Genomic DNA, 27933 nt, shown 5'->3' with positions numbered 1-27933 from the left:
GCAAAAAGGCACAATGTAAAAAAAAAAGCTGAGTCCCTTGTTTATCATGTGGAATATTTTCTTAGTTATGGCATAGAAAACCTGTTTACAGTTTTCTTAAATACACTTTTTAACATTGTTAGAGCTCTCTAAACATGAAATAACACCCCTATAGTCACCTTCACATTTGTATCACCCAATATAGTAGATATTATAAGACACAATTAGACATATGAGACAAAAATATGATAACATACTCACTTGTTTTTTTCTTGACAGCATACTTCCTGCAGTGGCTATTGTCTTTACGTAAATGTATTGCAATGCCGGCTTTAAATGGCTGTACTTGTATTGTATATAGTAGATATAATAATAGCTGAACATCCCCGATATACATGATAATATCCATGCTATCATAAAAGTATAAAAAGAAGTTATCCAGTGTAAAATAAAATGATATGAGAATGTGGGTCCTCCTGGAGTAGCGGATGGGTACTGCAGGTCATTGACGGCTGACAGACGTTCACATTACTTCAAGACACGCATGACGTCAACACCGTTAGATTCCATCTAAGAAGGAGTGCGGTGTGACCTCTCTCTTCTTCTCCATTTTTTCCATTCATCCTCTCCTCTTCTTTTGCCTCCCTCTGATTTCATCCGTCTGTTCTCCATTCGTCCATCTGTTGCTTTCTTCTGTCCTCTAGTTTACCTCTGTCCCTCTGTTACCTTTGTCCAGGGCTATGTATGTTAGGCATGCAGCGTAGGCTCGTGTGTGTGTGTGTGTGTGTGTGTGTGTGTGTGTGAGACAGCGATTAGCTGCAGGCTTCCATGGTTTTTATCCAGCTATTTGTGTATTTTTGTGTCTTTACGTTTAGAATTGTGTTGTCTTTGTGTCTGTATGCGTGTGCTTACACATCATGCGTATGTGATTGTGTATTAACACAGCAGGACGCCACCTCTTCCCTGCTGAAAAACCCCCGTGTGACCCCCGGATGATTATCACATCCACATTCCAACCTCCTGTTTGTGTGCATGCACACTCACATCCTCTTATAGGTCCTTTATATTCCCAAGTCAGATGCTAGGAGGTGATAATGTAGCGAATACTTGGCCGCTGTGCAGTTCATTGTTTGGGCCCCGCACTCGGATTTGGTTACATTTGGGGAAAAAAAAACGTGTTGTTTGGAAAGACTAGAATGGCAGCAGAATATCAATACAAAATGTGCAGTTTGTGTTCTTTGTCATGGAAAAATACCTCCTTGACGTTCTTGGTTGGCATGTGGTTGGCAACATTGTCAGCTTCTGATCCCCAAGCTGCCAAGTGCACGTCTCAGTGAGGGGTGGATCCATGCCGGTTACAACAGATGAGGTTGTGAAACTCCAAAGGTAATAACTACACAAAATACCTTAAGAAACTCACATTGTACACCAGGGGTGTCCAAAGTGTGCCACTTCTACAGAATTGGCTTCTTTACAATATAACGTAAGACTAACGTCTGCATCAACAAATGTCAATGTAGAATGGAATGGTTCTGTTTTTTTTGTCTTTTTTATATAATTTTTTTTATATTTTTATTTAGATTATTATTTTTTATCTTTTTTATATAGATGCGTATCGATGCACTTACCACAACATTTACTTACCTTCTAATTGTAGACAAAAATGTCTTTCTTTCTGTGATTAATTCTGAAGAATTACAAGTTAACTGTGGATGAAATGTGATTAAATATTCATTCATTTATTCATTTTCTACCGCTTTTTCCTCACGAGGGTCGCGGGGGGTGCTGGAGCCTATCCCAGCTGTCTTCGGGTGAGAGCCGATCACAGGGCACATATAGACAAACAACCATTCACACTCACATTCATACCTATAGACAATTTGGAGTGACCAATTAACCTAGCATGTTTTTGGAATGTGGGAGGAAACCCGGAGTACCCGGAGAAAACCCACGCATGCACGGGGAGAACATGCAAACTCCACACAGAGATGGCCGAGGGTGGAATTGAACCCTGGTCTCCTAGCTGTGAGGTCTGCGCGCTAACCACTCGACCACCGTGCAGCCGTGATTATATATTTTATATTTTTTCAACACAGTTTTGGCAGTCGGCTGTTTTAATGAGATGCTTGAACGTTAAAGGATACGTTAAAGATATGAAAGGTAAAATCACTGTCATCTCGAATCATTTCAAGTAAAAAGTATCGGTAGTGTTGACTTACTTTTACCACATATTACTACAAAATATTATAACACTAATGTCCAGTTTTATACGTGACTTGAGCTTCTTTGCAACAGAGATGACCAACAGATGATGTGATGAGTGATGTGTGGTGACGATGGGGTCAAACACTCTGTAGTGCAGGAACGACCGTTTGTGCTGCACACCGACTTCACATTGACTTAACAATCTGAATCACTGTGGTTGTTACAAGGCTACCAGTCCCCAGAACATACAACAGATGCTTTAAAGCAGGGGTCTCAAACACGCGGCCCGCGGGCCAAATGTGGCCCGCAGGACACTAGTTTGAGGCCCAGGCCTTGATATGAAAGTTTAATGTTAGTGCAGCCCGCGCAAGTTTGATATGGATGCTGTATGGTATCATGTACCCAGAAAAAATTATTACGTTGGATTAATGTTCATGTTAAAGGTTAAATAACTGTTAATAGTTATCCTCCCTATCCGTGTGGAAGTGGTAAGTTTTTGGCTATTTAAGTTTAAAGGAAATAACTTGAAGGCTACCGTTTAGGTCGCTAGCTCTCTAGTTTGCGAGTTAGCATGTGTCTCAAGACCCTGCAGTTGCGCAATATGTTGTAAATAAAAAGAGTATAAATGTGACCATAGTCGTGTTTTGTCATGTCTACAGGGCTCTAATAATGCTTTGTTCATTTTAATCGGAAAAAAATAATTTATCTACCCACCAACTATATGTGGTTTCTTAAGTTTTTATTATTTGCCGTTTTATTATTATTATGATATTTATTTATTACTGATTGATTGATTTTCTTTATTCTTGATTTGTTTTTTTATTTTTCATCTTATTTTGTGCAGAAAAATAAAAATTAAGATATTTGAGAACAGTGCAATGTTTTGTCAGCGCTTTTATTGTAGAAAATCGGAACCAAAGCACTGAAAAAGTTTGTATATTTTTCTGTTTTTAATAAATGCGTTATTTTTTTAATTTTTTTTTGGAAAACCTGATGCGGCCCAGCCTTGCCCAGACCCTAGCTCCAGTGGCCCCTAGGTAAATTGAGTTTGAGACCCCTGCCCTAAAGTATGCATCAGAAACTTGATTATGCTGTACACTTTTACTCTATTACCAGAGTGAGTAGGATGGGTGAGATGAGAGGAAAAGCGCGACTGGCTGGGTTTTAAAAGTGTACTAGCATCTTCCTCCTCCTAACAGCTCAGTAGCTCAAACAATTGTAAAGGTTGGCTGTATAATGGCGACATTGTGTCGGTGGTGTAACGCCACCATAATGTGTGTAGCGGTGCGTCTACAGGAGCCCATTGAGATTATGTAACATGTGAACTTCAGTCACCTCCTCGGTCAAACAGAGTTCACCTTGCCTCCACCGGCTAGGCTGCAGCCACAGAACATGACTCCGCCTCCTCCACCCCACCGCATCCCCCGCACCCCCGATTCACTGTAATCATTTGCCCAAATTGATGCTAAACGATCAATAAACCACTATTGTAATGATAATACTAATAATATATCATAATAATGCAATGAAATTGGCGTTTGTGACATGTATTTTCTCACAGGCATTTGTACTGTCTGTCAAACATTTGGAGCATTTCAACACTCTGTTTGTAGACAAAAGATGAGGACAACAAAGGCTTATTTTCCTTTTTGATGTGATTTATTAATTTATTTATTATCTTGACTGATTTTTCTGGATGAGAAATCTTGTCACATTTTAACCTCCAAAGATCTTGTGACACCCCTATTTTTCAGTCAAATATTTTATAATAATGTACAGTATTTTAAAAAAATAAGAAAGTATAGAACATAATATACATACACCACCCACTCCAAAAATGTGTTTTATTATTATTAGTGTGTAGCAAACGTTAGAGAGTGCACATATGCTGAACAGGTCTGTCCTCAATTTTCTGTAACACACACACACACACACATGCACACGCACACAGACTGAAACAAGCAGTAAGTAAATAATGAATCCTGTTAAAAAGCCATTAAGACAGAGCCAGGATTGACACGGAGAGAAAGAGTAACCCAAATAAAGAAGGGCACAGAGTAGGAGTAATAGATAGATAGAGAGATCGACCTCTGCCTGAACTCACTGGTGAACTACTGCCTCCATGTACTCCAGTTAACCTAACACACACACACACACACACACACACACACACACACACTCTACCCACCTGTCCTCCTTGGCCTCGCTGACTGTTTCGTATTCCTGCAGAATGTTGCATTAAAATGTGGTTGAATGTGAAAAAGCGACGAGCTGCTCCACGGCATCCATCCAATCACTGCAGGTGTGGGAGGACTTTAGAAGGTGTGTGTCAGGTTGTTGCTTTTTTTAAAATATAGATATTATGAATGTTGACTCTCCTCGGGTTATTATTATTATTTAGCTGCTAAATGGTCGGCTGTGTTCACCAGCTAGTTGCTAACTTTGTATGTTTGTCGTTTGGTGCGGAAGAAGCGAGTGAGCAGTGTCCTCTTGACAGTTTTTTCTATGAAAACATGCCTGCTGTGGCAAAACATCCCACTGTGAGAGAGCCATGACAGGCGGACGAGTGGAAGTCACACAGATAAACATGTCAGCCAGTTATCCGTGTGGAAATAAACCTCTTTTGGGTTACCATTTGAGGTGTTTCTATTCGATTTTTGTCAATCAATGACATTATTCACTAGGTTCTTCACACATCTCCAATGATTGACAAGTAGACCACTCAATAATAGTATGAAAGTCGGCCAATGACATCATCAGATGGTGCAGGAAACTGCGACTTAACCTTCCCATGCGCTTCATTTTAGTTTTAAATGTTGGGAGTGAATACTTCCCAACCTCAGGTTGTACGTGAGACATCCAGCCACTTGTCTCAGACGTCCCTGATGGCTGCTGGTGTGCCAGTCACACGCCGACAACACCAACTTTGTCTTACTATTGTCAAATCTGAGCCCAGTCGATACGGCATGGTATAAATACAAGGGGGCATGGTGCCTTCAAATACTCGTCTTCCCCTCTCGGTGTTCCACAGACTAGAAGCAGCCTCACCTCAGGACTTACTGTCCTCTCCAAATCCCCATGAGGGCATCTACAGGGGTGGGAAATAGTGTTGGCCCTCTTCCTGATTTCTTACTGTTTTTACGTTTGTCATTCTTAATTGTTTCAGATCATCAAAAAATGTAAATATTAGTCAATGACAACACAACTTAACACAAAATGAAGTTTTTTTTTTAAAAAAAAGCTACTTGGCTCTGTGCGAAAAAGGGTTTTAGGGTTAGTGTTGGGTTAAGGGTTGGGTTGGAGAGAAGGTTTAGGGTTAGTGGGTTAGGGTTGGGTTAAGGGTTGGGTTAGAGAGAGGGTAAGGGTTAGTGGGTTAGGGTTGGGTTAAGGGTTGGGTTAGAGACAGGATTTAGGGTTAGTGGGTTAGGGTTGGGTTAAGGGTTGGGTTAGTGTTGGGTTAAGGGTTGGGTTAGTGTTGGGTTAAGGGTTGGGTTAGAGAGAGGGTAAGGGTTAGTGGGTTAGGGTTGGGTTAAGGGTTGGGTTAGTGTTGGGTTAAGGGTTGGGTTAGAGAGAGGGTAAGGGTTAGTGGGTTAGGGTTGGGTTAAGAGTTGGGTTAGGGTTGGGTTAAGGGTTGGGTTAAGGGTTGGGTTAGGGTTGGGTTAAGAGTTGGGTTAGAGACAGGATTTAGGGTTAGTGGGTTAGGGGTGGGTTAAGGGTTGGGTTAAGGGTTGGGTTAAGGGTTGGGTTAAGGGTTGGGTTAAGGGTTGGGTTAAGGTTAATTGGGTTAGTGTTGGGTTAAGGGTTGAGTTAGAGAGAGGGTTTAGGGTTAGTGGGTTAGGGTTGGGTTAGAGAGAGGGTTTAGGGTTAGTGGGTTAGGGTTGGGTTAAGGGTTGGGTTAGAGAGAGGGTTTAGGGTTAGTGGGTTAGGGTTTGGTTAGAGAGAGGGTTTAGGGTTAGTGGGTTAGGGTTGGGTTAAGGGTTGGTTTTAAAAGAGGGTTTAGGGTTAGTAGGTTAGGGTTGGGTTAAGGGTTGAGTTAGAGAGAGGGTTTAGGGTTAGTGGGTTAGGGTTGGGTTAGAGAGAGGGTTTAGGGTTAGTGGGTTAGGGTTGGGTTAAGGGTTGGTTTTAAAAGAGGGTTTAGGGTTAGTAGGTTAGGGTTGGGTTAAGGGTTGGGTTAGAGAGAGGGTTTAGGGTTAGTAGGTTAGGGTTGGGTTAAGGGTTGGGTTAGAGAGAGGGTTTAGGGTTTAGGGTTTGTGGGTTAGGGTTGGTTTAGCGAGAGGGTTTAGTGTTAGTGGGTTAGGGTTGGGTTAGAGAGAGGGTTTAGTGTTAGAGGGTTAGGGTTGGTATAGGGTAAGGGGTATTGGGTTGGGTTAGAGAAAAGTTTAGGGTAAGGGGTTAGGGTTGGGTTAGCGTTAGGCTTACTGTTCGGGTAAGTAATAGGGTTAGGAATATGGGTTAAGAGTTAGGTTAGGAATTAGGGTTAGGTGTTAGAGGTTAGGGGTAGGATTTGGGGTTGGAGTTAGGTTAGGAATATGCTTTGGGGTTAGGGTAAGGGTTAGGAATATGGGATACGGTTGGCGTTAGGGTAAGGTGTGTCACTACAACATAAAAGTATTATTATTATTATTGTTATTATTGCACAATAACAGTGTTGCTGTACTTGGTTAATATGCAGGTCACATTGTGTTTGCTTTTTTGGAGGGTTTTTGTCGAGGGCTTTATTGGTGGACAAGGTGATTCCCATCACGTCCATCATTAGTTGCCTCATGCTGGCTGTTTTCTTCTCTTTAGGTCATACTGCTGGTGTGTGCAGTTGGAAGAGACATAAATCAGGTTTCATGTTCATCTACTTGACTTCAGCTGATCCTGACCAATGCAGGTACGTGTACGCCCTTCATCTTTAGCACAGCAGCTTTGTAGGGGAGTTCTAGGAGACATCCAGGGGTGATTCCTGGAATCACCGGTTTGGCTTTGCCGTCTCTCACACGCATGGAACACATGTACTACGCTAAGATCGGGGTATTGCGTTCACGTGTAGAAGTAGGGGGGTCGTTCAGAGGACAGAAACACACAGGCAGTCTCTCGTCTGCCCTCAACTTAAACCGCCCCCCCCCTCCACACACACACTTACACACACGCCTCCTCTCCTCTTGTTCCCCTCTGCCCTCAACTTAAACCCTCACCCCAATCTTACCCCAGCCCTCTCCACCTAGTCTAACCCCCACCATCCAACACCCGCTGCCTCATTACCTATCACCCTCCCACACCTCCACACACACACACACACACACATAAACACACACACCACCGAGCATTTTAATTATTCTTAATGACGTCTTTGGATGCATGTTGACAACTCAGGAGATTCCTCAGATATTTTTATTCAGTATGAATCATCAGGAGTACGTTGGCGCATCTAAAAATGGGAAAAAAGGAAAAATGTTTTGGTTTTTTTTGGAAAACCTGATGCGGCCCAGCCTTGCCCAGACCCTAGCTCCAGTGGCCCCCAAGGTAAATTGAGTTTGAGACCCCTGACCTACAGTATTACTTATATGTTTTGAGTAGTAATCGTCCAAAGGCAATACAGGGGGGGTGATAGTTGAACCTTTTGTTCGGTGAAAGGAAGTAAACAACAACTAAAAGTGAGATGCTAGCTCTTTGAGATATGGAATCAATCTGACCTATGGTGTATCTTCTGTGTGTGTGTGTGTGTGTGTGTATGACTTCATGCACACAATCACGACTGTGAGTTCCAGGTCAAAAGTCTCGGGGGGGTCAGTAGTTGAGCAAGGAGCACCTGTGGTTGACTTTTACAAGGTGCAAACACGTCAACCAAATGGAAGATTGCCGCATACGCTCTCATACGCTGGCTCTCGTTGTCATTCCCGCACACTTCCAACCAGCTGTTGGGAGCCAGTTCATGACGGTGAGGACACAGCGGGGGGGGCCGCGACCTCCGCACACTGCAATGTGATAGCGGAGGAGGCAGGGTGGAAGGGCCCAGCATGTGTCTGATGTTGAACTCTATTCCAGGAGCCATTTTAGAAGAGACACAATAGTGAAGGAGAAGCTGGACTAAAACCAGTCCAAAAAACTGGAATCCAGCGAGTTGGCAGCGGGTGTCTCCAGTAGTTAGGGGGGGGGGGGGGGCGAAACCACTAAAACCAAAATCCTGCCAGGCCAAACCTTAGGACTGTGTGGTTCTGTCCCAAATGAATTCCAGCCAATAATAATCATCAAATGTGTATTTATTGTTACTCCATAGTCCTTTTATAGTTTTGTAGGAGGACCAATCAGATGTGGTCCTTCCATGTGTTGAGATGGTCATGCATGGGCGAGCAGACATGACTTGACTTGACTTTCCAGTGACTATCCCAGCACATTTCCACATTGACTGGTCAGGTCATTGACTAATATTTACATTTCTCTGATTGAGAACAAAGTAGTATAGAAAATGGATGGATGGATGAATGGATGGACACATAGATAGATGGATTGATGAACAGAAGGATGGATGAATGGATGGACAGATGAATGTATGGACAGATGAATGCATGGCTGGATGAATAGATGGATGGACGGATGGACGGACGGACGGATGGACGGACAGAAGGAAGGAAGGAAGGAAGGATGGATGGATGGACGAAAGTACGGACGGATGTATGGATGGACAGATGGATGGACGGATGGACAAATGGATGAATGGATGGACAGAAGGATAGATGGACGAATGGACAGTCGAACGGATAGATGGAGGCATGAATGGATGGATGGATGGATGGACGGACAGATGGATGGATGGATGGACAGACGAACGGATGGATGGACAGATGAATGGATGGACAGATGGATGGACGGATGGACAAATGGATGAATGGACGGACAGATGGATGGACAGAAGGATGGATGGATGAATAGATGGATGGATGGACAGACAAACGGATAGATGGAGGCATGGATGGATGGATGGATGGATGGACGGACAGATGGATGGATGGATGGACAGACAAACGGATGGATGGACAGATGAATGGATGGACAGATGGATGGACGGATGGACAAATGGATGAATGGATGGACAGAAGGATGGATGGATGAATGGATGGATGGACGGACAAACGGATAGATGGAGGCATGGATGGAGGCAGAGATGGATGGATGGATAGATGGATGGACAGACGAACGGATGGATGATGGGTGGATGAATGGATGGACGGATAGACAGACGGACAGATGAATGGATAGATGGAGGCATGAATGGATGGACAGATGGATGGACGGATGGGCAAATGGATGAATGGATGGTCAGATGGATGGATGGATGGACAGATGAACGGATGGGTGGATGGATGGATGGACGGATAGACAGACGGACAGATGAACGGATAGATGGAGGCATGAATGGATGGATGGATGGACGGACAGACTAACGGATGGATGGATGGACAGACGAACGGATAGATAGAGGCATGGATGGATGGATGGATGGATGGACGATTGAGAAGATTTACATGTGACAAACAAAAACAATAATAAATCAGGAAGGGGGGCAAACACTTTTTCACATCTTCCCTTTTCAAGTTCATGATTGTAGAAGTGGTCGAGTGTGTGTGTGTGTGTGTGTGTGTGTGTGTGTGTGTGTGTGTGGTCCGGGCGGTTCTGCGGTACGTGTGTATTGTACTGCTGGTCATTGGTCTGTCACTGCTTGACAGGGGAGGAGCAGAAGGAAGCTGCCCGCTGTCAACACCCCCGATTTATGACACCTGGCCTGTCTTTGAAGGGGTGCTCCTGTTTGTACACACCACTGCTGCCACGTCACTCCGACGTCCGACATCATCCAACCACGCCGATGGCGGTCCCGCCCTGCCCCCGCCGGTACGTGCCCCCCTATTTTCCACCACTCCTATCCATCCTTTACATGCACTCAACATGCCAATACTCACCTTTCTTCTCTGGAGAGCTTGAAATTAGTACATGTGTTTGGGGGCGGAGTTACATACGAGCGACCTGAGGCTGAACCCTGAACACTTCCACTGGCTTTATTTTGGAAGCACACACACACACACACACACACACACACACACACACACACACACACACACACACACACACACACACACAGTCAATCCTGTAAAAAAGCCATTAGCACGGAGACATGGGGATTTCAGGAATGATAAGGAGGGCCTGGAAAAAGAAAGAAAGAAATGGGCCATATAGAAGACAAGATTGGAAAGAAAGAGCAGAAATAAACAGACCGAACGAGCGAGCGAGAGAGAGAGAGAGAGAGAGAGGGAAGGTACAAAAACACACGTCAAAGTCGGAGAAAACTAGAGAGAGAAGGCGGAATAAGATAGTGAGATAAAGAGAATGACCTTTGCCTGAACTCACTGGTGAACTACTGCCTCCATGTACTCCAGTTAACCCATCACACACACACACACACACACACACACACACACACGAAAAGCTCATTTTCCAGCAAATGTTGGGGAACTTTTAGTTCTGAATGTCATCCTGCTGCTGCCACGTCTGCAAAGGCTTTGTCCTCCTCCGTCACACGTCTGAAGCCCAAACACAACAAATACAAAAGCCAAGCAGACAAAATACTCGTCTTGTGATTTATCCAATTATTTACCTCGACAAAAGGGGGGGGGGGGGGGGGGTTGTTGTTGTTTGGGCCGCTAATACGGCAGCTAGCTGTGTCTGAAAAGAAAAATATCTTCTGGGAAATGTGCCTATGTAGTAGTACATGCCTGGGTACTTAGAAATACTTTCATACTTTAGTTAGCGTATACTTTTTTCATTTAGGCGAACATTGTTTCATTTTGGCGGTTAGCATATAAAACATTTTTTTATCACAGAACATCTGTCTCAATTTACACAATGAAAGCTATAATAGTAAAAAAAAAACACCACAGAAACAGAAAAAAACAGATGGCATTTTATTAGAATAAAGTCGAATATTAAGAGAAAAAGTCATAATTTAGGAGAATCATGTTGTCATAATATATGAGAAAAAAGAACGTCATTTTAGTAGCTGAAAGTTTAAATAGTTTTATTTTTTTGATATGAGAAACCAAACAATGAATAAAGTAGGATTTTTATAAATTGAGGTTGCGGAATTTATAATTATATATAAAAAAATCTAAATATTAATGAAATAAAGTCCTACTTATGATAAAAAAATTGGCAAGAAAAAAGTTTAAATAGTTGAAAAAAATGGGAAAAGGAGCTGTAATTTTATTAGAATAAACTAGTAATATTATAGGAAGATGTAATATCATTTATTGGCATAGAGAGTCAATATTAAAGAAAAATACATTTAGTTAAACAAACAAAACTAAAGTTGGGATTTTATGAAAATTTGTTTGAGAAAACATTTTATAATATTATGGGAATAAAGTCAGATTTTTATGAAAATTATTTAAACTGTAATTATTGGAAACTAAAAAAAATAACAGCATAAATGGAGGGGAAAATAGCAATACTAATAATAAACCTATATCACAAAGCTGACATTTCTAGCATATCTACATATTTTGCTTTACAAAATATGAAAATAGTCCTTGTATTCTTCTTCTTTTCTATTCAGTGGCCCTCCAGTCCATCACGCTGGGGCACCGCTGCTCTAAGACTAAGACTTAGACTTAGACTAAGTGAGCTTCACGATGGAGCCTCATTGTGTGGCCTTGCTGGAGAAATACAGTCAACATGGAACAACACCAACATCTAGTGGTCATAACAAGCATTGCAAGTCATTTGAACTAGACGATACAAGGCTTTGCAAAGTTCAAACTTCTCTGTAAAATGTACGTTATTAGGAACGGGTTTTTATAAGTTTTGAGCTTTTTGCTCATTAATCAGCATTTTTAATCTTTTTCAGAGATTAAGACTTGCCTATTGTGTGAGGGACAAAAAAAGACAAGAATTGTTTGATAAATCCATTTTAATGGAAAATGTAAAACCCCTTTTAACTTCAATGTACAAAGCATTGTAACACTTTAAAATTTGAAAATCGAAGCAAGCCATGTTTTATATAAAAATATCTCAGTCATCGTATATATGAATGTATTTACACTTTATAGTTAGTCGTTTCATTATTTGATATTTTAACTTCAAAACTTCACCATAGTAAATCTTAACAAAACAAAAAAAACTCATAAAACAATTATTTTCTTAAATAAATTACATCTTTTTTGTAGTCTCAGGTTTACAGGGAATACTTTGTCATAAGTGTATAAGCGATTTTGTTGTTTTTTTTACTTTACATCATACAACATGAGACAGTTTTTACAACAGTTTGGCAGTTCATCTTCCAAAAAAAAAACAAAAAACAAAGAAAAAGAAATATTTATGGCATGAGGACTTGAGCATTTTCCCAAAGTTTCAGGCAACAGCTGGTGCACGTGTGTCCCCCCCGGTCCCCCCGTCACAGTAGAGCCGTATAGCAACCGATAAGCACGTAGCGCCGAAAAGGAGGAACAACAGACAAACTGTACAAGTCACATTTACACGTATGCTTACATCACATTTTCATAAAGCTATAAAATACATACATCTTCACAGAGAAAAGCGCATGAAAAGAAAAAAATCAGCAAGAGACGAATAGAAAAAAGACGACAACAAGGAAGGAACCAAGGAACCAAGGAACCACACCACTTTTTTTGCATTTTTCCCCCTCAGGTTTTTCATTTTTTCACAATTTTTTTTTTTGATGCCGTTTGTATCCTGATGCTGCTGGTGATGCTGTTGGAATCGGCAAAGGATCCGTTCAAGCCGTGTGTGGGATCTATCTGGCCACGGACAGGGATTCGAACCTGCGGGGCTGGCGGCATTGGATGAACATCCGCCTGAAGCAGCAAGTTCAAACTAGTGGCTATGAGAAGGCTCCCGAGCAGCACGCCACTCTTTCCCGGGGCCAATTAGTCGGGTCCAGTCCGCTTCTTCTCGAGCTCCGAAGGTTCAGGGAACCCGGGGTGCCATCGGGTCCCCACACCACATAGCAGCCCATCCCCTCGGGTGTCCTCCTGCGAACGTACGACACCCTCGCGGGGGCGGCGATCGGGCTGCCAAGCAGGAAAAGGTGCTCGCAAAGACGGAGGGGCTGTCATGAGTTCTCCTCCTCCTCGTCCTCCTCTGAGCCGCTCCTCTTCAAGGAGCTCACCGCCTCTTTCATACAGTGGTACAAGATGTTCTTCACCTGAGGAGCACAAGGTAACGTGTCAATCAAGATGGTCGCAGGCGTTACGGTCAAGTTCCACATCTTACAATGTCAACACTGTAAAACGTACATTTGGTTATTTTCATGTAAACATGTCGCTATGTTTGTTTAGATCAGGGGTCTCAAACAAGCGGCCCGCGGGCCAAACGTGGCCCGCAGGACACTAGTTTGAGGCCCCCGCCTTGATATGAAAGTTTAATGTTAGTTTGATATGGATGCTGTATGGTATCATGTACCCAGAAAAAATTATTACGTTTGATTAATGTTCATGTTAAAGGTTAAATAACTGTTAATAGTTATCCTCCCTATCCGTGTGGAAGTGGTAAGTTTTTGGCTATTTAAGTTTAAAGGAAATAACTTGGCTTCCCCGTCCCACATCGTCATTGGCAACGTTTGACAGCTAGGCATTTCATGACGCCATCACCTGTAGTTTGTCTTCGTAGTTGACCTCCTCGTGGTTGGGTCTGAGCTCCTGGGTGAGGTGGAAGGAGTTGGCCACATGCTCAGGAGACACAAAGTCGTTGATGACCTGAACGCAGCTGTGAAGGTTCTGGACCTGGCAGACGAGACTGGTAAGTGGGAGTCGCTATAACCGGTGTGGGATGTGGATGCATACCTGGTGCATGGACCCGGCTGGGATCAGCACAGAGTCTCCCAAGAACTGCACCACGGTCCAGCCCTGAACATCATGCTCATCCAAAAGCCGCTGGCGCTGCTTCTTGCTCAGGTACCAACCCTGCTCTCTGATTGGATCCTGGTCCACCGATACGTCCAATCCCTGCTCCTTACAGAGCTGGCGTGGGGGGGTGGGAAGGAGCAGGATGGAAAGGGAGATCATGAGGAAAGTCGGCATCTAACAAAACTAGGATGCGTGGTCGTAGATGACCACGATGTACCCCACTGGGTATCCTGCCTATGAAGCTGATCAATGACTATGAAGAAAAAGGCGTCATGGAAGAAAGATCTGGACCATCTCAAGCGGTCTGCCGAGGTTTTAAGGTGACCGTGTGAGACCACTGCATGCATGCTCCTTCCATCCTGGTGGTGCTCACCTTGTGCAGGAACGCTCTGACCTTGTCCAGGTCTTTGTTGAGGTAGATGTGCCACAGCGCCCCCGGTGTCTCGCTGGAGTCCTTCAGCCTTCGCCGAACTCCCTCGTCCAGGTTGTCCTCCTCCAGACGCTTTAAGACTCCTTCAGGCACGCAACGACATTCCATAACTATTCAGATTTGGCATGATGGTGATAATAATAATAATAACAATAATATTAATAAATAATAATACTGACAGTAATAATAATAATACAAAAATAAAATAATAATAATACAAAAATAAAATAATAATAATAAATAATAATGCTGATAGTAATAATAATAATAATTATGATAATAATGATAATAACAATAATAAATAATACTGATAGTAACAATGATAAAAAAATAATAACAATAACAATAATATTAATAAATAATAATACTGATATAAATAATAATCATAATAAAAATAACTATAATAATAATGATAATAATAACAACAATAATAATAATAATATTGATAGTAATAATAATTATGATAATAAAAATAATGATAATAATGATAGTAATAACAATAATAATAATAAATAATACTGATAGTAATAATAATAATAATGATAATAAAAATAATGCTGATAATAATAATAATGATGATAATAAAAATAATGATAATAATAATGATAATAAAAATGATAATAATAATAACAATAATAATAATTTTGATAGTAATAATTATGATAATAAAAATAACGATAATAATAACAAATAATAATAAATAATACTGATAGTAATAATAATAATGATAATAAAAATAATGCTGATAATAATAATAATAATAATGATAATAAAAATAACGATAACGATAATAAAATAATGATAATGATAATAATAATAATGATAATAATAATAACAATAATAATAATAATAAATAATACTGATAGTAATAATTATGATAATAAAAATAATGATAATAATAATAACAATAATAATGATAGTAATAAATAATGTTCTGCCTGGTTACCATACATACACTATTAGTGAAGGACCCCCCCCCCCCCCCCCCATAACGCAGAGAGAGAATGGACATTTTACCGGTTTTGGACAAGACCCCATTGCCTTTGGCCACGCCCACGTAGACGAGAATAGACACGACGTCTGACACTTCCACGTGGAGGTTAGCCGTCCCAAAGTCCTGGTCCTGAGATGCAGCCACGCCTACAGGAAGGAAAACCGGTCAGCCATCCGGAGTGGAGGATACACTTCTACTCTTACTCTTACTCTACTCTTCATGCTGCACGACATTCCCAGGAAGGGGGGAAAAGCTTGTGGATATGAGGATGAGTTATCATCTGAAGACTCCAGAGATAGGAGTGTTATGGATGAGACGTGCGGTAAAAACATCTTCCATCCACTAGGCGGCAGTAATGTGCCAGTAATGTGTCAGCCAGTGGCTTATTAAGCTTCCACAATGTAGCTAAAGTATATAAAACATTAGAATACGGAATATCCATATGGATTTTCTTCCGTTTATCTGGGTCCAGTCGGAAAGTCCGGACTGCTAACACCTCTTCCAATTCCACAGTAACCTTTAGATCCAAGAAAGACTGGTACCATAAGCACAGCAGAGTCTGGGCCCCAAGTCCGGCCTCACGAAGAAGGATGGCAGATGGGAGGCCAGGTTGAGGTTGCCTTCCGGATCCGAGTACTCAGGCAGCGGCAAGTTCTTCATCAAGTCATCGTACCTGCAGAGGGAAGAGGGTTGTGGTCTTCAAACCTTCTCTAACACGTCACAGATACGTAAATACTTCAAGTATGAACCTTGATGGCATGAGGGCCATGAATTCTTCTCCAGAAGGCCAGTCTTTCAGTCTGTAAACAACAGGTTCTCCATTCTTGGACTTGAGTCGTTCTGGACAAGTTCAATGTTATTCTGTTAGATACCGAATTAACAGTAAATAAAGCTCAATGACCAATATGGAGACCAAGACCGGGACTCACTGGTGATGTCCTCAAATCCATCCCAGAACTCCTTGATCCCTGAGTTGGAGACCACCTGGTCTTTACAGTTGAGAAGGTCTCCCTGATGGTCTGCAAACTCCTGATTGAAGGAGTCTGCTTTCCACAGAGTGGCATTCAGTCGCTTGTGGATCCCAGACACCAACACAGGCTACACAAACACAAATATTACACACATGATGAAGTATTAATACTGCAGTACTGCGCTGCCAGTACACATGACATGTACCTGTCCCTGCTTCCAGCAGTCTCTAAACAGCTTCCAGTTATTGTGATTACGGTGATCTTTGAGCCACAGTAGGCGTCCGTGATTCAGCCAGCAGTGAGGAATATCAGGATACCGATTGGATGATTCCTCAGGAATGACGGCGGTGACGGGGATGGACTTCTTCCTGTCGCTTTTGGCGTCTTCTGGGAGAACATGTGACGGGTTGCTGATGTTGACGGGGATGACTGGCTCCTGCTTGATGGAGAGCTTAGTGGCGATACTCTGGCGGCTGGCGGGGATCTTGTTCTCAACGACTGACGCGATGATGTCATCGAGGATGTTGGGCATGGTACGCGCGCCTTTCCCAGTCTTGGAAAAAAAAAAAACAAGAAGTAGGAAAAATGAAAGGTTATTTCCGACATTCATTCATTCATTCATTTTCTACCGCTTTTCCTCAAGGGTCGCGGGGGGGTGCTGGAGCCTATCCCAGCTGTCTTCGTTAGAGAGGCGGGGTACACACTGGACTGGTGGCCAGCCAATCACAGGGCACATATAGACAAACAACCATTCACACTCACATTCACTCACAATTTGGAGTGGCCAATTAACCTAGCATGTTTTTGGAATGTGGGAGGAAACCGGAGTACCCGGAGAAAACCCACGCATGCACGGGGAGAACATGCAAACTCCACACAGAGATGGCCGAGGGTGGAATTGAACCCTGGTCTCCTCGCTGTGCCAGCCTTCAAGTTATTTCCTTTAAACTTAAATAGTCAAAAACTTACCACTTCCACACAAATAGGGAGGATAACTATTAACACTATTAAGACCGCCGTGCCGCTCTATTTCCGACACTATGAAACATTTTCCACAAGTTCCTACAGTTGAGCTTCTGTGCCGACGGCAAGGAATGATACATCCTAATCTGGTTTTCTAAGGGGGGGGGGGGGTCACCTTTAGACTCCCATTAGCCTGATGTTCTAGCGATGACTAAACAATGTGTGTGTGTGTGTACCTGTGGAGCAGTTGAGTACACGGGTGCAAAGGCGATCCCGGCATCAGTGGATCCCAGCTTCAGCTTCCCCGCCGTGGTGGTGAGCAGATCCCTGAGGGTGGAGCCCTGCTCTGTGCTGTTGGCCACCAACGCTGTGGTTTTACATTGTTGCAGGACCTCCAGGCTGTTCCCTTCCTTGTCTTCCGTCACTGACTTAGCCAACAACACCGAGTCTTTATTTTCTGTTTGGGAAAGAGTCGGTCACGTATAAACCCACGTCGGGACGTTCCAGTAAGATCTTCAAAGAACATTACTCTTGCCTTTCTTTTCCTCCCTGGATTTTTGCTCCGCCAGGTCAGCCAGGAAATGCAGAGGCGACTGCGACTCCGGGGGTGTCACCGAAGCACTCCCCGCATCACTGCCGGGACTTCTTCCTCCTCCTCCGTTGGTCTCCACTTTGGTTCCTCCTTGGTCTGAGATCTGCTGACAGCGAGGCTCAGCCTTCACCAGCGACAGTTTGTTGCTGTGATTGAGAACATTCTGTAGAACCTGACAAAGGGAGAAGAAAAGCAGATACAATTATTACCACTTTACAAGAAAGGCACGGCATTTTTGAGGCCCCCGCCTTGATATGAAAGTTTAATGTTTAAAGTTTGATATGGATGCTGTATGGTATCATGTACCCAGAAAAAATTATTATGTTTGATTAATGTTCATGTTAAAGGTTAAATAACTGTTAATAGTTATCCTCCCTATCCGTGTGGAAGTGGTATGTTTTTGGTTTTAAGTTTAAAGGAAATAACTTGGAGGCTACCGTTTCAGTCGCTAGCTCTCTTGTTTGCGAGTTAGCATGTGTCTCAAGACCCTGCAGTTGCGCAATATGTTGTAAATAAAGTAGACTACAGGGCTCTAATAATGCTTTGTTAATTTTAACAAACCCACCAACTATATGTGGGACGTTTCCACAAATGGACCATCAGTTCCAGACAGTGGATGCCCTCCGTGAAGACATCTTCACCACGTGGATCAACATTCCCACTAACCTGGAGATACTGGTATCTAGCAGGCCCTAAGCTATTATTGGCTGATTAACAAGAATAGCACAGCTACTCATTACTGACTCCTTTTTTTTAAAAAACTATTTCTAACAGGTTCAGATACATGATATCCAACCCAACGTGTATCGGACCAGCTCTATCCCAAGTCTATAGTCGTATTAATCAAGCAGTATGAAAAGATGATTTACCTGGGAGACTCCGTTGGTGGATGGAAGCTTGCTGAGGAGGTTCTGCTTGTTTGAGCAAGCACAGTGGGATTTGATGTTGTGTTTTTCTCTCAGCGAATGCATGGATGCCACTAGTTCACTTAACACTGACGTAAAAGAAAGAAAAGAGAAGTTGTACATGAAATAAGATTAGATTACTTTTTGTAAGATATTTAATCATTGCACTAAAATCAATATATCTGCAATACATATCTGCTCCTGTGCAATATTATGTGTACATTTTGGATATCTTGTTAGATTGTCTTTTTTTTTTTACTTTACTTTTTATATACTTTTTTTTTAACTTGACTACTGCACTGAAAGGAGAAGCTCTCCAATCTCGTTGTACATCTTAATGTAATGTAATCTTAATGACAATAAAGGCAATTCCATTCCATGTTGTATATAAACTGCAACAGTTGGATACACAGGTCAGCTACATATATACTGTATGTCTGCTGCCATCTAGTGGAAAAGCGTTTAAATGCTGCAATAACTTTCCAACATTGATACAATAATGATGCATATTCGTAAATAACACAGGAATGAGATGACGCCATATTTTAATATTACTCGTACCAGAGTCCTCGTAACTGGTCATACCCCTACCTTTCAAGAAAGATTCATATAACTCATTTTTTGGGGCCAAACTATAAAGTACTATGTCATGAAGTAACCAAAATATTAAAGGAGTTTTCAGTATGATACAGTTCCAGTAAACTCCAATATTACAAGATATTGTTAAATGATTACGTCTTCGGTAATGTCAGTCAAAGGTTATCGCTATTATTTACTCAGGAGAAGCTGTACCTGTGCCAGGAATGATCTGCGTTGGCATCAGATGTTTGTGATCATGAGGCTGGCCTTTCACACACTTCAGCCAGGCGTACAGGTCTTTATCTGACACAGAAAAAAAAACAGTCCATAAATACTGCATTACTGATAACACATACTGTACAAATATTTAATTGGGTTGCTCTGCAGGCTAAGTCCCTGAGATGGTGGAATCTACAGTATTTACATGAATTAGTGTGAAATGTGTTACTAGACCTGTGGTGTGTAAGACTGACATACATGAATACGTCTCAACCAGGATTCTAGCGGATTCCAGGAAATAATCCTGGTTAAGTAAGCACATTTGGCCTTTTACCTGGCTTGTCACGGTCCAACAGTATTTACAACTGACCTTTGGAGCTCCGTCTCTCCTTGGCCTTGTAGCAGTCCAGGCACACAACAAAGCCACATTTTTGACAGACCCAGTGGATGTTGAAAAGTGTCGCCTCGCAAGCGTCACACATCTCCCTCACGCCCCGAACTGCACGTTTCCACACCAGCTTGGCTGGAGAAAAACACACAAATGTGGTTCAACTTAAAAGTGTAGTTATGTAATAGGAATGTCGGACATTTTTTTCAAGACCACACACCATCTTTCTTGACCCAGGAGGCTGCAGTATTCTCCATCAGGACCATCTGACAGAACATGTCTCCTATGAAGCTGAGGATGTACTTGGCCGTGGTTTGGTCCAGGTGGCTCTCCTCCACCGCTCCAGGGATCCACAAAGCGAGGGCCTCATCATCAAACTGGTCAGGAGTGGTGAAGCCATCCATCCGGATGACTCCATTTTTACTGTAGGAAAGCCTGGATGAGGAGACGGCAAGAAGAAACATGTAAACATCACAAATAGTCCACGCTGCAGGCAAGTAGAAATGCAAAAGCACGAAGTTGATCTGGACGTAACGCTACCTTCTGAAATAGTAGAAACGGCAGAATACAGGAGAATGTGCTGGTTCTTCGCCTTTCTTGCTGCGGATCACCCTGCACTCCCGACACTTCTGCAGATTGGGTCCGATCTCGGAGCAGGAATCATCTTGAAGGAAAGACTCTCCGGTCTGCTTGAGCTTCTTCACCTTCCGCCAGTCCTTGAGGACTGAGCGTGGTATCCCATCTGGAAAGAATATATATTATATTAGTATATTGTAATGTCAGATTTTGTACTGTGAGAGGAAGACCTAAAAATACTTGTGGCCATCATTCAAAGAGACCAAGCCTTTCTTTTCAGGTAGCTGACATATTGGTATTTATTGGCAAAGTTATGACTAAGAGAACTACAGTTGCCATGATGCTTGGGGTGCTGAAACGGAAAGCAGTGCATTACCACTAGAGAAGCTAATATCACACGTTTCCAAGTCTTCATTCATTCATTTTCTACCGCTTTTCCTCACGAGGGTCGCGGGGGGTGCTGGAGCCTATCCCAGGCGGGGTACACCCTGGACTGGTCGCCGGCCAATCACAGGGCACATATAGACAAACAACCATTCACACTCACATTCATACCTATGGACAATTTGGAGTTAGCCAATTAACCTAGCATGTTTTTTTGGAATGTGGGAGGAAACCGGAGTACCCGGAGAAAACCAACGCATGCACGGGGAGAACATGCAAACTCCACACAGAGATGGCCGAGGGTGGAATTGAACCCTGGTCTCCTAGCTGCTAACCACTCGTTTCCAAGTCTTATGCAACAATTGTGTTTTGATCTGAAAAATTTTAAGTAAGTTTAATCAAATGTAGAATGACCTTATATTCAGTTGCGCTCAATAGTATCCATGGCTGACACCGTGCAGGTAATATCATGTAAGGTAAAGTTGGTATAGAGTACTATATATATAATATTGTTTGACAAATAATAGGCCATGGCTAACCACAAAACACCAATCAATCATTGACAATTTATCATCTTGGGAATGAATGACTTACTGCTGCTGGCCAGTTTAAGTTTGGTCTTCTCTTTCGCTGATCTGAAGATGCCGTTGGGCTTCACGTCGTCGTCCTCCTTGTCATTGTCTCCTTTCTTCTTGGCCATGTCGTTCTGTTTCTTCTTGTACGTCGGCTTGGGCTGACGCTTGGCTCTGCCCTCCAGCTTGCTTTCACTGGCGTCAGAGTCATCCCCCCCGCTCTCTGAAGCCGACTCGTACGTTCGTTTGCTCGCCCGCCTCATCGACGAGGATGCTTTCCTATCCTCGGTTGGCCCACCTGTCTTCTCCTCTGAGAGCTTCTCTCTCTCGGCTTTGTTAGCGGCGTCCTTGTTGAGGTCAACCTCACTGGATGTCGAGGCGCTGAGGTTGACGGTGCATGGTTTGATCATTTCTGACATGGTCGTGGTGCTGCTGGTGCTGGGTAGTTTCTCCGTCTTAGTACTAGCGGAGCTTTTAGTGGCAGTTGTGTTCCGATCCTCCTCAGAGTGCCGAGTCAACCAAGCTTTCTTCAGTTTGTGGTAGTTACTGGCCTGCCCGCTACTTGTTGAAGCAGGCCCAACGGACTGACCATTGTGCAGGGGACTTGATTTTCCCGGTGTTGTTCTGCCACTTGCCGAGCTGCTGCTACTATCCACTGAGGATGTCGTTTGGCTGGAGGCGGTCGGAGGAGTGGAGCAGTACGTTTTGTCGACGGGATCCGCAGTTAGAGACAAGCTTCCAGTTGTGACAGACATGGAAGCAGTACAAAGGCTGCTTTTGGACTGGGCTGCTGCCAAGGCAGCTTTGTGCTTCTTGAGGTGAACAAAAGAGGGGGCGTACGCCTGATTGGAACCAGAAGTGGAGCTAGGTCTCGGAGTGAGGTTAGGGCTGGGCTGTGGTGTACCGGATGGACTCGGAGGAGGCAAGGATCCCCCCGGTGATGTTGTACGGGACACCGATTGGCTCAGCACTTCACGAGCTGAAGCCGAGTTGGCTAATTCGGGAGTGGCCGGCTCGCTTCGACTCTGCAAAGCTGATAATATCGCAGTCCTGTGGACAGAGTTTGCAGTCGTGGCTCCCACGGTCCCCTGCAGGCCACGCATTGAGGTCTTTTTATACTGGATGTACATGTCATCCAAGTTGGAGTTGGGTTGGATGACTCTATTGGCGCCGTGATCTCTAACGCTCTCTCCTGCTTTTTGACATTCCCCTTGAAACTTTGACGAGTAGAACCTCCCCAAAGGCAACTCGTCTGGGCTCATAGCACCAGATTTGTTTGCAGGATTGTCAAACTTAACAGACGTGGATGGGCACACAATGACCGATGCCATTGCAGCTTGGGGTTTGCCTCTTGACACTCCTTTCTCCCCTGCAAAAAGAGCCCCCCTCTCTTGACTAATGTCACCACCTCTCCACACACCCGATGTGGTCATATTCTCCCCGCTGACGGCGGACGCAACAGAGGCGGTATTCCCATGACCTTTGACATCCCTGAGTTCTGGTAGTAGCGTGGGGGGCTTCTGCTGCTCGACTGATGTTTTGCAACCGGCGGCTGCTAAGGTAACCGGCTGGATTGGAGTGAGTGTCGGCGGAGAGAGACGCCCGACGTAGCCGGCTCGCTCCCTGTCCTTCTCTCGCTCCTTTTCCCGCTCTCGCTCTGCAGCCTCCTTGCGTTCCAGCGCGTGCTGGGTGGGTGGATGGAAGACAGGCGCTCTGTGAAGAGATGGCATTGCCCTGAGGTTGTGTTGCTGCGGGTGGTGGTGGTGGTGGTGATGGTGATGATGGGGGTAGTGGTTGGAGGCTGAAGAGGAACACGACGAGGAGGATGGAGAAATGGCCGGGCTGCAGCGCTCCATCCGATCTACTACCGTGTGGTGGTGCTGGACCGTGGCCTGCTGGCTAAGCTGTTCCGTGATTTTCCCCGCTAGTCCCTCACCTCCTTCTGGATGATGCTTAATTAGCGGAGGTGGCTTAGAGAGGGACACTTTGGCGTTGTAGTTGCCTAGCGACAGAACACCCTGACTAGAGACAGCCGCTCCAACACTGGCCACAACCCCTGAAGCTCCAATTGATACCTTCTCATAGTACGAGCTGAGCTCTTTGGAAGGGTACAGTCTGGGGGGCTCGTTTACAACACTGTTGGACAAAGTGGTGAAATAGTTGCTCTTTTCTGACTGGATGATGTGCGGATGTGCGTGGCCCGCCTTAGCGCTAGGGGAAGCAAGAGCTGGTATCCTGATGGGGAACGTGGGATCACGGCTTCTCTCTCGATCCCGGTCACTTCCGGATTCATTCGAGCGTTGAATCTTGGCAGTGAAAGGAGCGACTTCGATGCTCTCCTTGAGGATCTGACGATTCTCTTCTTTGTACTTATTGGCTTGGTCCACGACCTGGACAGCATCCTTGGAACAAAAAAACACGTTCTTTGTTAAAGGGTGCTTTTTCAGTTAAACACAAAAGTGCGGACTTAAGCTACTAATAGCAGCTTTGTGTATGATTTTGATGATTTTTATTGATACAGGAGGCTGCCATCTCTGGCTTGTCAAACCAGATGTTCTGTCATAACCCTAACCTGTATCAATCTGATCAGGTGTGTGGTATACCGATGAGTATATCGTATATCGATGAGTGGTATACCTGCGTATTTGCCAGGCGCACCTTGCTGTGGCCGTCCAAGTAGAGGCGGTGTAGGTGAGCATCTTTCCCCGCGACATTCCTGTTAGCCTCTACAGGCTCCTGTTTCAGCTGGGCCAACGTCAGAGTCCTCACTGGATCCACAAAGCCTCGCTTAGCCGCATCTCTATAAACGGAAACATCAAACATTTACAGACAAATCAAAACGTCAAGGATGTTAACACATTATGGAATGGTGAACTTCCTAATGGAAGACGGGACACACGATTCTTAAACCGAAATTGGAGGACTTACTCTTTGTGAATGTCTATGCTGGTCTTGGACAGCGGTGGGCTTGCGTGTGTGTTGATCTTAATTGGGGGGCGATGGGGATCAGCACTAGCCGGCCGTACAGGAACGTGACTCAGTAAACCCAAACTGTCACCGGCGCCGCAAGCAGCTTGGTGCAACCATGGACTGGCTGTGTTCTGGACATAATACACATAATATGAGGAACTGCCACGTTCTAACTCTTTAGTCCCGATGTAAATATTGGCTAGAGCTAAAAGAACAAGGCCTATTTCAAATATGCGGAAGTACCATATCCCAGCCAGTAGGCCAGCTATTACATTTCCCATCTCTCTTATATGTATTGTTTATTTCTTTTGCCAGGATTTTTGGTGTGTTTTCAAGAATTAAAGTCTGCCATGCATCCACTATACCACACCCAGCAGAAGTTTCCATGCAAGCTTTTTTCACACCCTCTCTGATCTGAATCACACTCCAATGCCCTTTCAGAAAATCAGTCAAGCACTTAACGAGTGTTAGTTGCTTCATTTTAAACCACAGAGCCTTTCGGCTGTCCTCAGGTCATAGTAGCAGAGGTAAGAAAACCCTGCGACTTCTAGCCGTAAAATGTTTTTCTGACCAGCGGGATAGAATAAAAGCTGTATTTCATGTTTACGTTGTAGTTCGCAGTGTCCTGTGTGTCAACTCGTCCAGAGGTGGATAGTGTTAAAAGCTGAGCATGTAAAAACTGGTAGTGGAAGTGGGTCACTGGTATTTATTCATGTGACTGCTGCAAAAATAGTAGCAGGATCAATACTTCATGCATAATGTAGAGCTCTACTATGGTCTCAGGATGCGTTCAAAGGCTGCTGCGAGGCTGTAAAACCTATTGTCACCACCAAAAAAACTCTATATCAACTCTGTATCAAATATTGGGTAATATTACAAATCTAGAGAGACAAATCTATTGAAAGAAAAGAAAGAAAGCAGCCATCATGTTCAGGTAGGTGTTGGTATTTATTATTATTTTATCCTTGCAGTTCAAATTTGTTTTATTTATTTCCAGTTGCTTATATATTGTATGCCTGTCAATAATTCCATAACCCCCTCAAAGTAAGGTTGAACTACCGCCATCTCATCATTTCCTTTCTTTTTCAAAACTGTAACCAATATATATTATATCATTTCTGGACTAAACACACTTTAAACTCTTCAACAATGATACAGCTCATTTACAGCGACAAGAACCGGTTCCCATAAAGTAGCACATTTCATATGTCATACTGTATGTCCTATATTGCAGTGATCATGTTTTGATCTGACAAATATTCAGTAAGTTTAATCAAATGTAGCATTACTACAGCTTCACCACAGCAGCTGTCGAAGTCAGAATAAAAAAGCATCTAACATGTCACCGGTGCTGGGTAGCCAGCATTTACGGTACACCTACCCTTCGGAGAGACGCCTCAGAATTAACAGCCACTGGATTTTCAGGGTGAATCCATTTAGCCGTGGGATTTAGGTTGATTCCTGGTTGGTAGGAGGTTGGTGTTCCATTGGGGTACTGCCAAATGATGGGGTAGAGACCCAGCCCTGCTGCTCCACTATGCGGCTGGGCAAGGATGGCAGGTGGAGGGGGTCCCTGACCCTGAAAACAGTCAAAAAAAAGGTTTAGATGACTGCTGAAAAAAATCTGCAAAGTAATCTGAATAATGTGGAGATTGACCTGTAGAAACTGCTGCTGGTGTGGGGCTCCTGGGTGAGGCAGAGTGAGGTGACCCAACCCTCCAGGGGAGTCCAGCCGCGGGTGGCCCCCCAGGAGAGACGCCGAGTGAGGGGGAGGCATGGCTGAAAGCACCCCGGGGGGTAGTAGATGCGGGTGAGGTAAGGCAGAGGTGTGAGGAGGAGCGAGCAGGTGAGAGGCAGCATGTGGGTGGGACGCAGGGGTGAGACAAGGGGAGTGGGGAGAGGTGTGGAGAGTGTGGAGGTGCGGGTGGAGATATGCCGCCACGTGGTTAGAGGAGACGGTGGCGGAGGAAGAGTTCTCGTTGTCGGAGCAGACCAGAGCTGGATCTCTGTAAACAGTGAATGTCTCGTTCTTATCGATAATCAGCGGGCTCTTGGTGCTGCTGATGCTATCTGACTCTGACCGAGATGGCACCGGCTTAAAACCAGATCGCGGAGGCTCTGTCGCTTCGACTTTACTGGACACGCGGCCTGAGGGGGGGGAGGTAGTATCCGAATATCGGGGGATTTTATGCTTAGAGACCTCTGGAGAGGTATTGGGTTTAGGTTTTGAGATGTCCATTAAGCCTGGATGGGGCTTAGCCTTGATATGGTCAGCTGGACTCGTGCTGGGGTAGGGATGGCTCTGGGAATTGTTAAGGTGCTGGGGTTTGTGTTTCACAGAGTCAAGAGGGGCTGGGTTGGGGTTGATTTTGGATTTAGCAAAGTCAGTGTTCATCTTGTGGGGGGGCGTCTGTGGCCGCTTGCTTTGCTCTTCGGATAAAGATGGGGTCTTAATGCCAGACTGGACAGGTGCGTAGTGTTGCTGCTGCTGTTGTTGATGAAGACAATATGGAGGAATGACTGTTTTCTCCTTCTCCACCAGCACCATATTATCTGCCATTGATGTGACCGGCCTGGGGAAACAAGAAAGAAATCCTTTACATACATTTCTTCGCTACTGGACAACAAAAATCACTATACAGTAAAGTCTCGTTATATCGATATTGTCGGGAGTCTGAAAAAATATCGATATAACCGGACTATCCATATATCCGATCCTGCGCCGAACTGCATTTAAAGTGGGCAATAATGCACTCGACATTGTTCTATAGTATAGAACACTTCCACCACCAGAGCACAGCACACACACCGATTCCTGCACTTCCTGGTTCACAGGTCATGCTCAACCCGCCCCACATAGCTGGCCAAACACATGCCTGCAACAGAAGAACCAACTGCGTTCGTGGTTTCTCTCATGTGTATAGATTCTATACATGTGTTTGGCCAGCTATGTGGGGCGGGGCAAAGATTGATTTAAGCTGCTTTTGTATCGATATAAGCAGACCAAATTGGCTGGCGGGAGATGAAAAGGGCATCGTAGTAACCGGATTATCATAATAACCGGGTATCGTACTAACGGAACTAATTATATCATAAAAGACTAGAAATTTGTCGGGAAATGAAAATAGTATCGTAATAAGTAGTAATTTGTTATAACCGATATCGATATAACGAGACTTTACTGTATATAATATTTAGGGTCCCTATTTTAACCCTTCCACAGCACAGTGGAACCTCTGAAGTTGTACAGTTCAGGATGAGAATTCTCCCAATGAAGAATTCTGCTTCGTGAAATAGGCGAAAAAGCCT

At 43.9% G+C, this 27933-nt stretch overlaps 1 protein-coding gene across 4 annotated transcripts in view; it reads right to left on the bottom strand.

The window, feature by feature from the left end:
* Positions 1–12426: 12426 nt before the first annotated feature.
* The window catches only part of jmjd1cb (jumonji domain containing 1Cb), a 95808-nt gene continuing 80301 nt past the window's right edge, over positions 12427–27933 (bottom strand). For 2 of the 4 annotated variants that reach the window (XM_058061615.2, XM_058061619.2), the window contains 21 exons: positions 26282–27197; positions 26006–26203; positions 24583–24755; positions 24292–24454; positions 21677–24056; positions 20663–20864; positions 20343–20557; positions 20105–20257; positions 19729–19818; positions 18901–19025; positions 17975–18203; positions 17676–17896; positions 16682–17029; positions 16435–16603; positions 16255–16345; positions 16048–16178; positions 15529–15651; positions 14455–14594; positions 14019–14195; positions 13827–13958; positions 12427–13381 (listed from right to left, as the gene is read on the bottom strand). In XM_058061615.2, the coding sequence (XP_057917598.2) occupies positions 13289–13381; positions 13827–13958; positions 14019–14195; positions 14455–14594; positions 15529–15651; positions 16048–16178; positions 16255–16345; positions 16435–16603; positions 16682–17029; positions 17676–17896; positions 17975–18203; positions 18901–19025; positions 19729–19818; positions 20105–20257; positions 20343–20557; positions 20663–20864; positions 21677–24056; positions 24292–24454; positions 24583–24755; positions 26006–26203; positions 26282–27197 (6469 nt within the window). In that variant the 3' untranslated portion in view covers positions 12427–13288. Of the gene's footprint in view, positions 13382–13826; positions 13959–14018; positions 14196–14454; positions 14595–15528; positions 15652–16047; positions 16179–16254; positions 16367–16434; positions 16604–16681; positions 17030–17675; positions 17897–17974; positions 18204–18900; positions 19026–19728; positions 19819–20104; positions 20258–20342; positions 20558–20662; positions 20865–21676; positions 24057–24291; positions 24455–24582; positions 24756–26005; positions 26204–26281; positions 27198–27933 lie in introns of those variants that run through there. The other 2 variants (XM_058061616.2, XR_013626492.1) reach the window with 2 other exon arrangements.

The sequence above is a fragment of the Doryrhamphus excisus genome, linkage group LG2, assembly GCF_037039965.1.
Source record: "Doryrhamphus excisus strain RoL-2023G ecotype Guam linkage group LG2, RoL_Dexc_Guam_v1.1, whole genome shotgun sequence".
Taxonomy (NCBI): domain Eukaryota; kingdom Metazoa; phylum Chordata; class Actinopteri; order Syngnathiformes; family Syngnathidae; genus Doryrhamphus; species Doryrhamphus excisus.
The sequence above is the reverse complement of the archived record's forward strand: the minus strand, read 5'-3'. Positions and strand labels throughout refer to the sequence as shown.